General features: G+C 48.3%; 1 protein-coding gene across 1 annotated transcript; it reads left to right on the top strand.

The window, feature by feature from the left end:
• The first annotated feature begins 8,302 nt into the window (after positions 1 to 8,302).
• Positions 8,303 to 12,534, top strand: SMPD1 (sphingomyelin phosphodiesterase 1). The gene is made up of 6 exons (XM_053562371.1): positions 8,303 to 8,786; positions 9,379 to 10,151; positions 10,676 to 10,847; positions 11,116 to 11,192; positions 11,431 to 11,576; positions 11,715 to 12,534. The coding sequence occupies exons 1-6, from the start codon at positions 8,487 to 8,489 to the stop codon at positions 12,122 to 12,124; spliced, it is 1,878 nt and encodes a 625-aa protein (XP_053418346.1). The 5' UTR covers positions 8,303 to 8,486; the 3' UTR covers positions 12,125 to 12,534.
• The last annotated feature ends 105 nt before the right edge of the window (positions 12,535 to 12,639 follow it).

Below are 12,639 nucleotides of genomic sequence, written 5' to 3'. Positions count from 1 at the left end.
AGGACTGGGTAAGAACCCCCCATCCTCAATATATGGGGCCGGCGCCATACCCACTGTGCTACAGGCGCCACCCAGTTTAACTTCTTAAAAGGAGCTTTTAATGAGATCAAAAACAAAGCTATTTTCCATTTAATCTATAATGATTGTTGACTTTATTGTCAATGCAATAGCAATAGCATGTGATGTCACCTTTTTGTTTTCTTTTTTTTTTTACTTTCAACTATGTACTAAATATCTCAAAACAAAAACAAGAGAAGAAAGAAAAAGAGGGAGGGAAAGGGGGGGAGAGAGAGGAAGGAAGAAAGGAAGGAAGGGGGAGAGGGAAAGAAAGAAGGAAAGAGGGGTGGCGCCTGTGGCTCAGTCGGTAGGGCGCCGGCCCCATATACCGAGGGTGGCGGGTTCAAACCCGGCCCCGGCCAAACTGCAACCAAAAAATAGCTGGGCGTTGTGGCGGGCGCCTGTAGTCCCAGCTGCTTGGGAGGCTGAGGCAAGAGAATCGCGTAAGCCCAGGAGTTGGAGGTTGCTGTGAGCTGTGTGAGGCCACGGCACTCTACAGAGGGCGGTACAGTGAGACTCTGTCTCTAAAAAAAAAAGAAGGAAAGGAAGGAAGGAAGGAAGGAGGAAGGAAAGAAGGAAAGAAAGAACTTACTTGAGATTTTAGAAATCACACAGAGGAAGTGGGAGAAGATAGAGAGAGGCTTTGAAGAGGGAAACTGGTATTTAATGGAGATGTTTTCTGTGCTGTGTGATGTAATCCTCCTCTTCCTTCTCTCCATAAAACCTGCAATGGGAGCTACATTACTCACCAAGGATTCTGGAGTTGGATTTCTTTGGAGAAAATGAATCTGTCTGAAGATCAAGTATGGAGCAAAAGCAGAGGCTACCCTAAAATGATCAGCCCTATATGGGTTATCCTTGCCTGTCTCTCCTCTAACTGAGGTCTCCTGTAAAGCAGGGCATTCCTGCTAATGGATATGTCCCCAGCTTCTTGGTCAAGGCTAGACACAGAACATTATAAGTGTGTATGTGTGTGAGGGGGATGTGTATGTTTATTGAATGAGTGCTTAAATGACTGCCTGGCAATAGACAGACCTAAGTTATTGTCTGTTAAGTAAATGCTCCCTACCTCTTCCACAGGAAGGGAGAAGAAAAGATTTTTTAAAAGTTTTCCTGAAGCTTTTTCTTTGGCTTCCACTGCATTGCAGCCACAGAGTTTCTCTCTCCTGACAGTGGACAACATGGTTGGGGCTTGGAAGGCTGGGGAGAGCTGGCAGCCGGACCTCATTAAATCAATGACCAGTGGATATATATCTAGCACCTACTATGCATAAGACAAGGGAAAATACTATATGGTTGGTGAGAAAATATAAGATGCAACTTCAAGAGGTTGCATCAGATACTGAAAGACTTCATTTACCTGATATATTGCCCCAAGCACTCTCTGTCTCATTGAATTCTCATACAAAGTTTTACAAAATATTTACAATATGTGTTGGCCACCTCTTTGTAAAATTATGTAATGTATATTTTGTAAATAAAGGTACAAAATTTAACTACAATTTCCCATTTTCCCTATGTATGGTGACTTTTAAACACTCCATATTTATTATCTCCAAGTCACACAGGAAGAAATTGAAGCTTAAATGTGATGTGCTTTGTCCAGGGTCACACATCTACTGAGTGGCAGAACCAGGATTCTAACTCAGATAGTCTGAGTTTAAACCACAACTCTTAACATTGGAGATTCTACATACATTATGGAGGAATTGCCCTTTAGAAGACAAAATTTCCTCTCAATCTGTGCCCTTAAACTCATTCTGGTACTTCCTAAAAATTCCACAAGAGGGAGAGCTTTCCTCACTAGGTCTGGGCTGCTGCCTGTGGAATTTTGAATTTAATTTGTGGTTTTGTGGGCAGCTCAAGATTTGGCTGGTTACCTATACAGAATTGGTACAGGTTTCCTGACACAATGGAATATAGGTACTCTAAGTGGATGCCTGATCAAATTACTCCAAATCAACTAAGAAGTTTTCTGTCCCAACTAGGCAGCCCATTGTATCCCTCTGCCAATGACTCTCCAAGCCTGCCTGCCAATTTGACATGGTAGCAGGGGTATGGAAGACTTAGATCTTTAAACATCAGCCTCTTCTTCCCTTGCCCACATTAAACTCATTAAACTCATTCTGAAAATCTCCACAATAGGTTTTAGAGGTTCTAAAACCCAGAGAAGGTCAAGAGTAAAGTTGTTCTCACCACTCTCACTACCAGGCCTGCAGAACCTTGTTCAGAATGATTCATTGGCCAGGGGACAGCCCAATTATTGTGTCCTTTCCTAAGACAGACCCTGAGAGTAAGAGTGTGGTGGACACTGTGTGTGGCCCATTTTCCCCTTTAGTAAGGACTTATTCCCCCCACAATTGTGGGTGTTCCTGGAACATGGCCCATGACTGTCAGCCCACAGGGACTTCTACTGGTGAGTGTCACCATATACCCTTTCTGGGGCAGCCCACATCCTATGACTAATCAATTTAGAAGAAAGGCTCAATCCCCTTGCCTCAGCTCAGGACAATTCTTTAGGGTCAGCAGAGGCCTCTGTAGATAGTACCTCAAAGTTCATCCTCTTCCTCTGCCCAATCCTACTTTTTTCATTTCCTTTCACAGGTGGTAATTTGAAGAATACCACCTAATAAGCCTCCTATAAATTAATCTCCATCTAATGTTCCTGAGTAACCCAACTCATGACAGTGGGAGTGCTCTGAGATAGCAGATGCTGGGTTGGAATTTAGGAGCTGGATCACTCACCACCCAGCTGGCAATGCAGACCCATCACTGGTTAGGTGGAGCTCAGGTAGCCACTGAAAAACTGGTGGAAAAGAACGCATTGGCTGGTTGTATGCATCCAGCTTTAGAGAAATGTGGGAGAAATAGTAACTATAAGGATAAGAAAAGTGAGCAGCTATTGCTAAATTCAATCAACAGTCTAGAAAAAATAAAAGGTGGAAAGTAATTAATTGGCAAAAAATCAGAAGCATGTGAAAAAGTGATGAGATACAAATGCCACAATTGACAGGATTAAAAGCCTCAGAAAAGTGGGCATTCATACATTATAAATGACTGAGAAACTCACCAAATAACTGTGCTCCGTGGGACAGCCTAGAGCAGGAGTCCTCAAACTGCAGCCCGCGGGCCACATGAGGCTGTGTGATTGTATTTGTTCCCGTTTTGTTTTTTTTTACTTCAAAATAAGATATGTGCAGTGTGCATAGGAATTTGTTCATAGTTTTGGTTTTTTCTTAACTATAGTCCGGCCCTCCAACGGTCTGAGGGACAGCGAGTTGGCCCCCTGTTTAAAAAGTTTGAGGACGCCTGGCCTAGAGGATACGCAGTTTACTAAAGCAATAAGGACCGTGAGGTGAAAGGAGAACCAGCAGCCGTAGGAAGTTCCTCAATGGCTCTCCTATTTGAGCCAAGGCTGACAGTAAGAACTGCAACTACTGAGCTGGACTCATAGATAGCAACAGAGGTGATAGGACATTCCCCCCAAAATAGAGTTTAAGTGGCAACACAGAGCCATCAGAAGCCCACCAGCATAGGCCCAGTACCATGGACTCCCATTTGTAAGGCAGACATAGCTTTTGCCACTGTCAAATGTCTAACCTGGCAACAACAAATAGCCAAATCCCCAATACTGCAGCATTCCTCAAGGGCACCAACCAGCTTCTTAGTGGTGAGTTGACTACATTGGACTCCTTCCACCATAAAAGGTAAAGCAATTTGTTTTGGCAGGAATGGATACATATTCTAGCATATTGGCAGGCATAGATACATAGTTCAGAAATGGATTTGTGTTCTATGCCTACTGGGCCTCAATCATCAGCACTGTCCAAGAGCTTCCAGAGAATTTGCACAACAGTGTTTGCACAACAGTGTTTGATACCATCATTTCAAACAAGGAGCCACTTTTCAGCAAAACAGGCATAAAGGAGGCACCTGACTATATGATAGTATCTACTTGTGCCATTACACCATACCACCCAGCCTGATACAGTGATGGAAATGACACGGTGAACTCACAGCAGCTTGGAATTGACACCTAGAGAGGACAGGTACTATCTTTCAGCACGCAGTATACACTTTTAAACCAACCACCTGATAAGGTGCTGTGTTCCAACAAGTAGACCATATGAGTCCAGAACCAAGGCGGGGTGAGGTGGGGTGTGGGGGTGAGGCAGGATAGACCCTGCTTGCCATAAGTCCCAATTACCCACTTGGAAAATCTTTCCTTTCTGCCTCTACAACTCTAAACTCTGCCTATTTAGAGTCTGGTTTCCAATGAAGAAATGTGTCCAGCAAGGTAAAGGGTTGTTACCTAGGAATTGTGGGCTTCTTGTGTGAAGGGGCCAGCAGAGAAGAAGAGGTATGACCATGGTGGCTACAGTGTTGATCCTGATTGTCAGGAGTAGACAAACCAGCTGTCACACTAGGAGACATAGGGGAATATGCTTACCATCCGGCTGGTTCCCTCAGGCACCTTTTAGCACTCCCTTGCCCTATTTTGGTGATAAAAAGACAAGTGCAGCAGCCATGACTTGAGGAGGGCAGGGAACCCAGGGCTCAGACCTGTCAGGGTCACACCATTAGGTAAGCCATGAAGTGAGCAGAGATGCTGGCTAAAAGTTGCAGCCTTGCGATCAGCTGCAGTGAGTTATTACTCTCCTCCCCATTTTTCTTCTTCTAAGTTTCCACCATGAAGGGAGATTCATAAGTATGCTGGAGTTTCTATTTCCAGAACTTTTATGAAGTATCCAAATAGCACAAGAGGTGGGATGAGCACTAAGTGCCCATCAACCCATGAATGGGTCAACAAACTGGTAAATGTATACCATGGAATATTATTCAGCCATTAAAAAAGATGGAGACTTTCATCTTTTACATTTACCTAGATTGAGTTGAAATACATTCTTCTTAGTAAAGTATCTCAAGAATGGAAAGACAAATACCCAGTGTACTCCATACTAATATAAAATCGATATATAAACAATTACATGCTCATTAGAACAATAACATTAATATAGTCCAGTTTGGGGGTAGAGGGAAGCAGGAAGGAGGAGGGGAGAGGATATATGGCAGAGGGAGGGAGGGCATGAGGCGGGATCTCACCAAATGTGCACATTGTGAGGGTGTATAACATGCTCCCTGGGTGAGAGGCTATTCTACAAATGGAAACTTTACCGTGGAAGTAAGAACAATGTAACCTGAATACTGTACCCTCATATTAATTTGAGTAAAGTTTTAAAAATTAAACAGCAAACAACAACAACAAACATGCTACCTAACTATGTCCCTGGAGCTGAACTTTCCCCTTGGTATAATAAATTTAGAGGGTCCTAAAATTTTATTTTTTTTTAATATTTATTTCTTTTACAACACTATGTAAAAGAGGACTGGGCAAATAAGAAAGGAGAAAGTGATCAAGAAAGATACATTCAGGAGGTGGGATATGAGCTAAGGTCTTGGAGAACAGGACCCCGGGGTCACTAGTGTCCTCCATTAGGAAAGACAGAGATTCAGAGCAGCAACAGTTAAGAAGAAGTAAGGCTACTTGAAATCCCTGACAGGGAAATGGGAAAGGAGAAATTACATTTCACATCAATGTACCAAGCTCTTTAATGTATGACAATTTTCTTACTTTTCCTTCTGCCAAAAAAAAATTTTTTTTCCCCGTAGAGACAGAGTCTTACTTTATGGCCCCCGGTAGAGTGCCATGGCATCACACAGCTCACAGCAACCTCCAACTCCCGGGCTTAAGCGATTCTCTTGCCTCAGCCTTCCGATAGCTGGGACTACAGGCACCCGCCACAACACCCAGCTATTTTTTGGTTGCAGTTCAGCCGGGGCCGGGTTTGAAGCCGCCACCCTCGGTATATGGGGCCAGCGCCATATCGACTGAGCCACAGGTGCCTGGAAAGAAAATTATAGATTCTAGCCTAGAGGTGTAACAAAGAAATAGCTGTTGGTAGGAAAAACTTTTTCCTCTGCCCTCTTGGGTTCAGTGCCTGGGGCCTGTAAAAGTAGACTGAGAAAGACAAAGTAACAGGAGAAAAGGGTTTATTTGTATCCACAAGGAAACCAACAAAAGAAGTACCTGTCTCATTAAATGGTTGAAGGATTATATATATAATTCAGCCCAGGAACTGGGGGAAGGAGAAAACTAGGAGAAAAACAAGTAGGTTTCTTTAGGAAACACAAATGGATTTCTTTACAGAACAAAGGGGAGATGAGAAAGTTTGTGGTACTGTTCACCTATACCAGTGTCTTCTCAGAACCATAAAACTCTCCCGGAGAGGGTACTTATGGTGGGTTTACTCTCAGCTTCAAATCCGGAAGCAGAAAAATCCCCAAAGAGGAAATTTGTGACAGTCCTCATTTCTCCAAACTTTTTGCTTTTAGTCAGACCAAGGGAAACTCCAAGAAGGTTTCTTTCTGCATCTATTAAATCTGAAATGTCAGCTTAAAATAATTTTTTAAAAATTTGTTTTAAAACTCTCACTCTGTTGCCCCAGGCTAGCATGCCACGGTGTCAGCCTAGCTCACAGAAACCTCAGACTCGTGAGTTCAAAGGATCCTCCTGCCTCAGCCTCCCAAGGGGCTGAGACTTGGTGCCCACAATAACGTCCAGCTACTTTTTCTATTTTTAGTAGAGATGGGGTCTTGCCCTTGCTCAGGGTGGTCTCAAACTTCTGGACTCAAGAGATCCTCCCACCCTGGCCTCTCAAAGTATTTGCAGGCAGAAACCTCGCCTGGACTTAAAATGATCTGTATACCAACTCCGGAGTTTTGAGTGGATACCCACACAGCAAAGCATAGAGACAGAATGTTGCATTCAAATTCCAGCTCTAGCATTTACTAGCTAGTTGCGGGATGTCACTTAATCCTACTTTCCTCCTCTGTGAGATCGGGAAAATGTACCTATCTCCCAAAATTTGTTGTGAGGATTGAATTAATGCTGAGCCCTTAGAAAAATATCTAATACATTATCTTAAAAACGTATGGTAAAAGGCCGGGTGCAGCAGCTCATGCCTGTAATACTAGAGCACTCCGGGAGGCTGAGGCAGGTGGATTGCCTGAGTTGGAGACCAGTCTGAGCAAGAACAAGGCCCCATCTCTAAAAAAAAACAATGGCTGGGTATTGTGGGTGGGCGCCTGTAGTCCTGGCTACTTGGGAAGCTGAAGAAAGAGGATCACCTGAGCCCAAGAGTTTGGGGTTTCTCTGAGCTGTGACACTACGGCATTCTACCCAGAGCGATTGAGACTCTGATATATATATATATATATATATATATATATATATATATATATACACACACACACACATATATGTATATAACATATATAACACACACATATACATATATGTATATATACATATACAATTATTATCATGATTACTCTGCAATAATAGTCCTAGAATGAAGATTTTTTTTTCTCCAAGTAAGAAAATTCTCAAAGAAAGGAACTGACAGGACTTGATAGCTCTGTGGATCGTGAAGAAGCAGTAGGCAAACAGCAGAGGTTTTAACTACTGTTTTGCCACTTAACTTCCCCACGCCTCAGTTCGCCCATCTGTAAAATAGGGGTAATAGTACTATATGTACTTCTTAGGGCTGTTGTGAGAATTGAAGTAATTATAAGGTGCCTGGATTTGGGGGTAGAACGTCGTAAAGAACTCAATTAACGTGAGCTTTTACCATCGTGGATACACGGAGGTGAAGGATCTAAGTTCTAGCCCAAATTTTCGGCAGTCACAGCTGTATGGCTTTTACTGCTTCTTAGTTCATCATTTCTGAGTCTGAGTTTCCTCATCTGAATCAAAGGTGACTCAAAGATTCTCAGAGTGACTCAAGGGTGCTGGTGCCAGTGGCAAAGCAAGGGAATTTATCGAGGGGAGGCTCCTCCCTGCCAGAGTGGGAGGGTCCCTGCCCGCCTCTGCACTCTCCCTCACCCTTCTATTCCAGGGATCTGAGCGCAGATTTGGACAGAGGAGGCGCCTAGGAGCCTCTGAAGGGCCCTCCACAAACCACCCCACACCCGGTGCAAAGCACGAGCGCTGCGGCAGGAGCGGCCTCCTTCGGCGGGACCGCAGAGCAAGGCCCTTGGTAACCGCAGCTCACGCGGTCTCGGTCCGGGCGGGGCAAGATAGAGGGGCAGGAACAGGGGCAGGCACCGGGGCGGTCCCGGGCACGCCCCTCTAGCTCCGCCTTCTCGGGGTTGACAGGACTCCCCACCCCTGCGGGAATCAGCTGCTGGGGACCAGAGGAAGAGGAAGGGGCGGAGCTGCTTTGCGGCTGGCCGCGGAGCAATCAGCAGACTACAGCGAAGGGTAATCGGGTGTCCCCAGCGCTGCCTGGGGCCCTGAGGGCCAGCCAGGACCTAGGCCACTGGGGGCTGGACAAGCGAACCAGCCCTGTCTAAGTAGAAGGCCGGCAATGTCCCGCCACGGGGTGTCACCCTGCCAAAGCCACCCCAGGTCCGGCCGGGAGCAGGGACTGGACAGCTCCTCGGGGACCCTCCAACTCCTTTGGGTGGGCCTGGGCCTGGCGCTGGCGCTGTCTCTGCCTGACTCCTCGGTTCTCTGGGCCCCGGCAGCAGCCCATCCTCTTCCTGCCCGAGGCCATCCAGCCACATTCAATGCCATTGTGCCTCAGCTCCGAGATGCCTTTGGGTGGTGGAATCTTACCTGTCCGGTCTGCAAAGTCCTTTTCACCGCCGTCAACTTCGGGCTGAAGGTGAGCCTAAAGGGGTTAAGTGGAGTAGGCCAAAGGGGAGCACCTGGGAGCTTTTTCACTGACCTGCACTGGGATCATGACTGCCTGGAGGTCACAGACCCTAACTGTACAGACCCACTGTGTTTCCCCCCAGGCTCTGGCTTGTCACCCACCTCCCAGCCAGGTGCTGGATACTGGAGCCAATGAGGGAGCCCTGGGGTCCCATCTCATTCCTGATGGGGACTGTAGCATCTGCAAGCCTTTACTGAGTTTTCTCCCTTTTGGGGACACCCATGGCTATGTGGCACCACCACCTTATTGTGACCTTTGTGAAATAAAAAAAGAATGCAGACAATTCCTGAGAAAGCCAGCGGGTGAGGTAAAAGCCTGAAATGCCACAGGCCTTGGAGCTAAAGAGGAAGCAATGGCCTGGTGCTGCTTGCACCACAGGTCAATGTCTGGGAGGCAGGAGGTGCACTGAAGTTCTTTCACCCTGGTGGTGCTGAGCAAAACCCAGCCCAGTTTGGATATGGAAGCCCAAGGAGTGATGGCTGTGGTTGGCCTGGTTCCTTTGCTCTCTCTGACTTCTCACCATTTCTTCCTCCCACCACAGAAGGAGTCCAATGTGGCCCGGCTGGGGTCCATGGCCGTCAAGTTGTGTGAGCTGCTAAAGGTAGCACCGCCTGCTGTGTGCCAGTCAGCTGTTCAACTTTTTGAGGATGATATGGTGGAGGTGTGGACACGCTCAGTGCTGAGTCCGTCTGAGGCCTGTGGCCTGCTCCTGGGCTCCACCTGTGGACACTGGGACATCTTGTCATCTTGGAACATCTCTTTGCCAGCCACACCAAAGCCACCACCCAAGCCCCCCAGCCCCCCAGCCCCAGGTGCTCCTATCAGCCGGATCCTCTTTCTCACTGACCTGCACTGGGATCATGACTACCTGGAGGGCGCAGACCCTAACTGTGCAGACCCACTGTGTTGCCGCCGGGGCTCTGGCTTGCCACCCACCTCCCAGCCAGGTGCTGGATACTGGGGCGAGTACAGCAAGTGTGACCTGCCCCTGCGGACCCTGGAGAGCCTGTTGAGTGGGCTGGGTCCAGCTGGCCCATTTGATATGGTGTACTGGACAGGAGACATTCCTGCCCATGATGTCTGGCAGCAGTCCCGACAAGACCAGCTGCGTGCTCTGACTACTATCACAGCCCTTGTGAGGAAGTTCTTGGGGCCAGTTCCAGTGTACCCTGCTGTGGGCAACCACGAAAGCACACCTGTCAATGGCTTCCCTCCCCCATTCATCAAAGGCAACCACTCCTCCCGCTGGCTCTATGAGGCAATGGCCGAGGCATGGGAGCCCTGGCTGCCTGCTGAAGCCCTTCACACCCTCAGGTACTTATGGTCCATGGAAACCCAGGTAGGGAAAAGAACCGTGGATGAAAATGAAGGGAGAGAACCTGGGGTGTTAGCTCTGACTCCTCTAGCATGAGTCCTCAGTTCTATTCACTGGCACCCCTCATCTGACCCCACCTTACCCGTCACCCTCCTTCAAAGTGCCAACAGCATACCCTCTCCATGCCCCAGTCTGTGTCTTTGCTCATCCCCCAAGTTGTTCCCATCTTACCCAGGCCCAGGTCCCAGGGAGATCCCCTCTGCGTGACCTACACTTCCCATTTTTGTTCACTCTTGTTTCTCTCCTGAATTCCTAGAGCCTTCAGTCCTCTGAGCCATTCTTTTCTTCCAGACAGACCCTATAAGTAGTACTGTTTGTTCACCTAAAACGGGAGCTTCTTGAGGATGGGGATGAGGTCGTGTATGCCTCTGCCCTCCACCCGGATGCCCAGCACAAGACTGGGCCTTCGGGACCAGAATGATGAACGAGTGACTGTTGACCCTTTGTGTTTACTTTGTTTCAGAACTGGAGGATTCTATGCCCTTTCCCCACGCCCTGGCCTCCGCCTCATCTCTCTCAATATGAATTTTTGTTCCCGTGAGAACTTCTGGCTCTTGATCAACTCCACAGATCCTGCAGGACAGCTCCAGTGGCTGGTGGGGGAGCTTCAGGCTGCTGAGGATCGAGGAGACAAAGTGAGGAGGAGTGGTGGGAACGTGTTGGGAATGTGGTGGTGGAGGTGTGCAGGGGGCTGGGAAGAAGCAGGCTCCTGTTGGGCTGGAGCATCTATGGACAAAGAAGCCTGATTTTCTGATGCTCCCAACAACAGTGTTCCCTGGGGTTCCCATGGTCACCCTTGAAGTCCTTTCATTCACTTCCCCCCTCCCCCAGCTCTGGCCTGAGCTATCTGGAGAACTTGATGCCCTGATAACCTCGCTTTACTCTCCCCCCACCCCCCACCAGGTGCATATAATTGGCCACATTCCCCCAGGACACTGCCTGAAGAGCTGGAGCTGGAATTATTATCGGATTGTAGCCAGGTAAGAGGAAGATGGGGTGGGAGATGGGAGTGAGAGAGGGAGTGAGAGAGGGGTCGGGTGAGGGGATGAAGTGTCTTAGGGTTGGAAATTCCCTTGGGCATCTCACCATCCCTATTGCCCCATGGAGTAGGGAAGCTACTTACTTGAACAGGCTGGAGAAAGAGAGCATTCCATCTCCCCAGATCTTTTCCTCCCCCTCCCTAGAATCTTCTGAATATAATTAGTGTTTTGTGGCCAGGTATGAGAACACCCTGGCTGGGCAGTTTTTTGGCCATACTCATGTGGATGAATTTGAGGTCTTCTATGACGAGGAGACTCTCAGCCGGCCGCTAGCTGTAGCCTTCCTGGCACCCAGTGCCACCACCTACATCAGCCTCAATCCTGGTGAGTGAGGCAGAAAAGAGCCTTCCTCACCCTGGAATTGGCAGGGAAAAGGGTGGTGCTGGGAGTGGGGAAAGCCAGGGCTGGCCTACAAAGGTAGAGGGGGACTTGCCTTTGCTTCTTTCCCCTCCTTCCTTGCAGGTTACCGTGTCTACCTAATAGATGGGGACTACCCAGGGAGTTCTCACGTGGTTCTGGACCACGAGACCTACATCCTGAACCTAACACAAGCCAACGTGCCAGGAGCCACACCACACTGGCAGCGCCTCTATAAGGCTGTAGAAACCTATGGGCTGCCCAATGCCCTGCCTGCTGCCTGGCACAACCTGGTCTATCGCATGCGGAGTGACAGGCAACTCTTCCAGACCTTCTGGTTTCTCTACCATAAGGGCCACCCGCCCCCGGAGCCCTGTGGCACACCCTGCCGCCTCACGACTCTGTGCGCTCAGCTCTCTGCCAGGGCCGACAGTCCTGCTCTGTGCCGCCACCTGGTGCCAGATGGAAACCTCCCAGATATTCAGAGGCTGTGGTCACATCAGGTGTTCTGTTAGGGCCCCAGGACCCAGAGCTGGGAAAGTTCTTGACTATGGGAAGGAGGGGAAGTCCCATAGCACGGTAGTGGTTCAACCTGGCAATCATGTCTGGTGAAGAGCCCATCCCTGGATCCCAAGTACACTAGGAAACAGGACCTTCTTTCCTGAAGCTGGTTTAGCTGGATATGGGAGGAGGATTGGCTGCTCTGCCTGTGCCCAGTATCTACACTGCCATGGATGGCTGTTCTTTCATAGCCCTGGAGCTGAGGCCTAAGTTGACACTGCCCTGGACAGACCAGACAGGAGCTGTCACCCAGGCCTGTGATGCCCCAGCCAGGAACCTTGTACAGCTGCTGCTGTCTGTGTCAGAGACTGGAAAATATGCCTTTTTAACTGAGTTCCTGGGCTATTAAAATAAAGATAAAAGACTTAAGACTCCAGACTCCTCTGTGACTATCCTGATTTCTTCTTTCCACACAGCCAGGGCAAGGAGGCCTGGGAGCAAGATCATAACTACACGGTGATGGGTTGGT

The sequence above is a fragment of the Nycticebus coucang genome, chromosome 14 (genome assembly GCF_027406575.1).
Source record: "Nycticebus coucang isolate mNycCou1 chromosome 14, mNycCou1.pri, whole genome shotgun sequence".
In the NCBI taxonomy this organism is placed as follows: Eukaryota; Metazoa; Chordata; class Mammalia; order Primates; family Lorisidae; genus Nycticebus; species Nycticebus coucang.
Note: the sequence above shows the minus strand (reverse complement) of the source record. Positions and strands in the feature narration are given on the sequence as shown.

Bases quoted from the DNA above. Each gene is read 5' to 3' on its own strand.
- SMPD1 (XM_053562371.1), top strand. From the start codon at position 8,487: ATGTCCCGCCACGGGGTGTCACCCTGCCAAAGCCACCCCAGGTCCGGC. The intron at 8,787-9,378 runs GTGAGCCTAAAG...CTCCCACCACAG, and splicing joins CCGTCAACTTCGGGCTGAAG to AAGGAGTCCAATGTGGCCCG. The intron at 10,848-11,115 runs GTGAGGAGGAGT...ACCCCCCACCAG, and splicing joins CTGAGGATCGAGGAGACAAA to GTGCATATAATTGGCCACAT.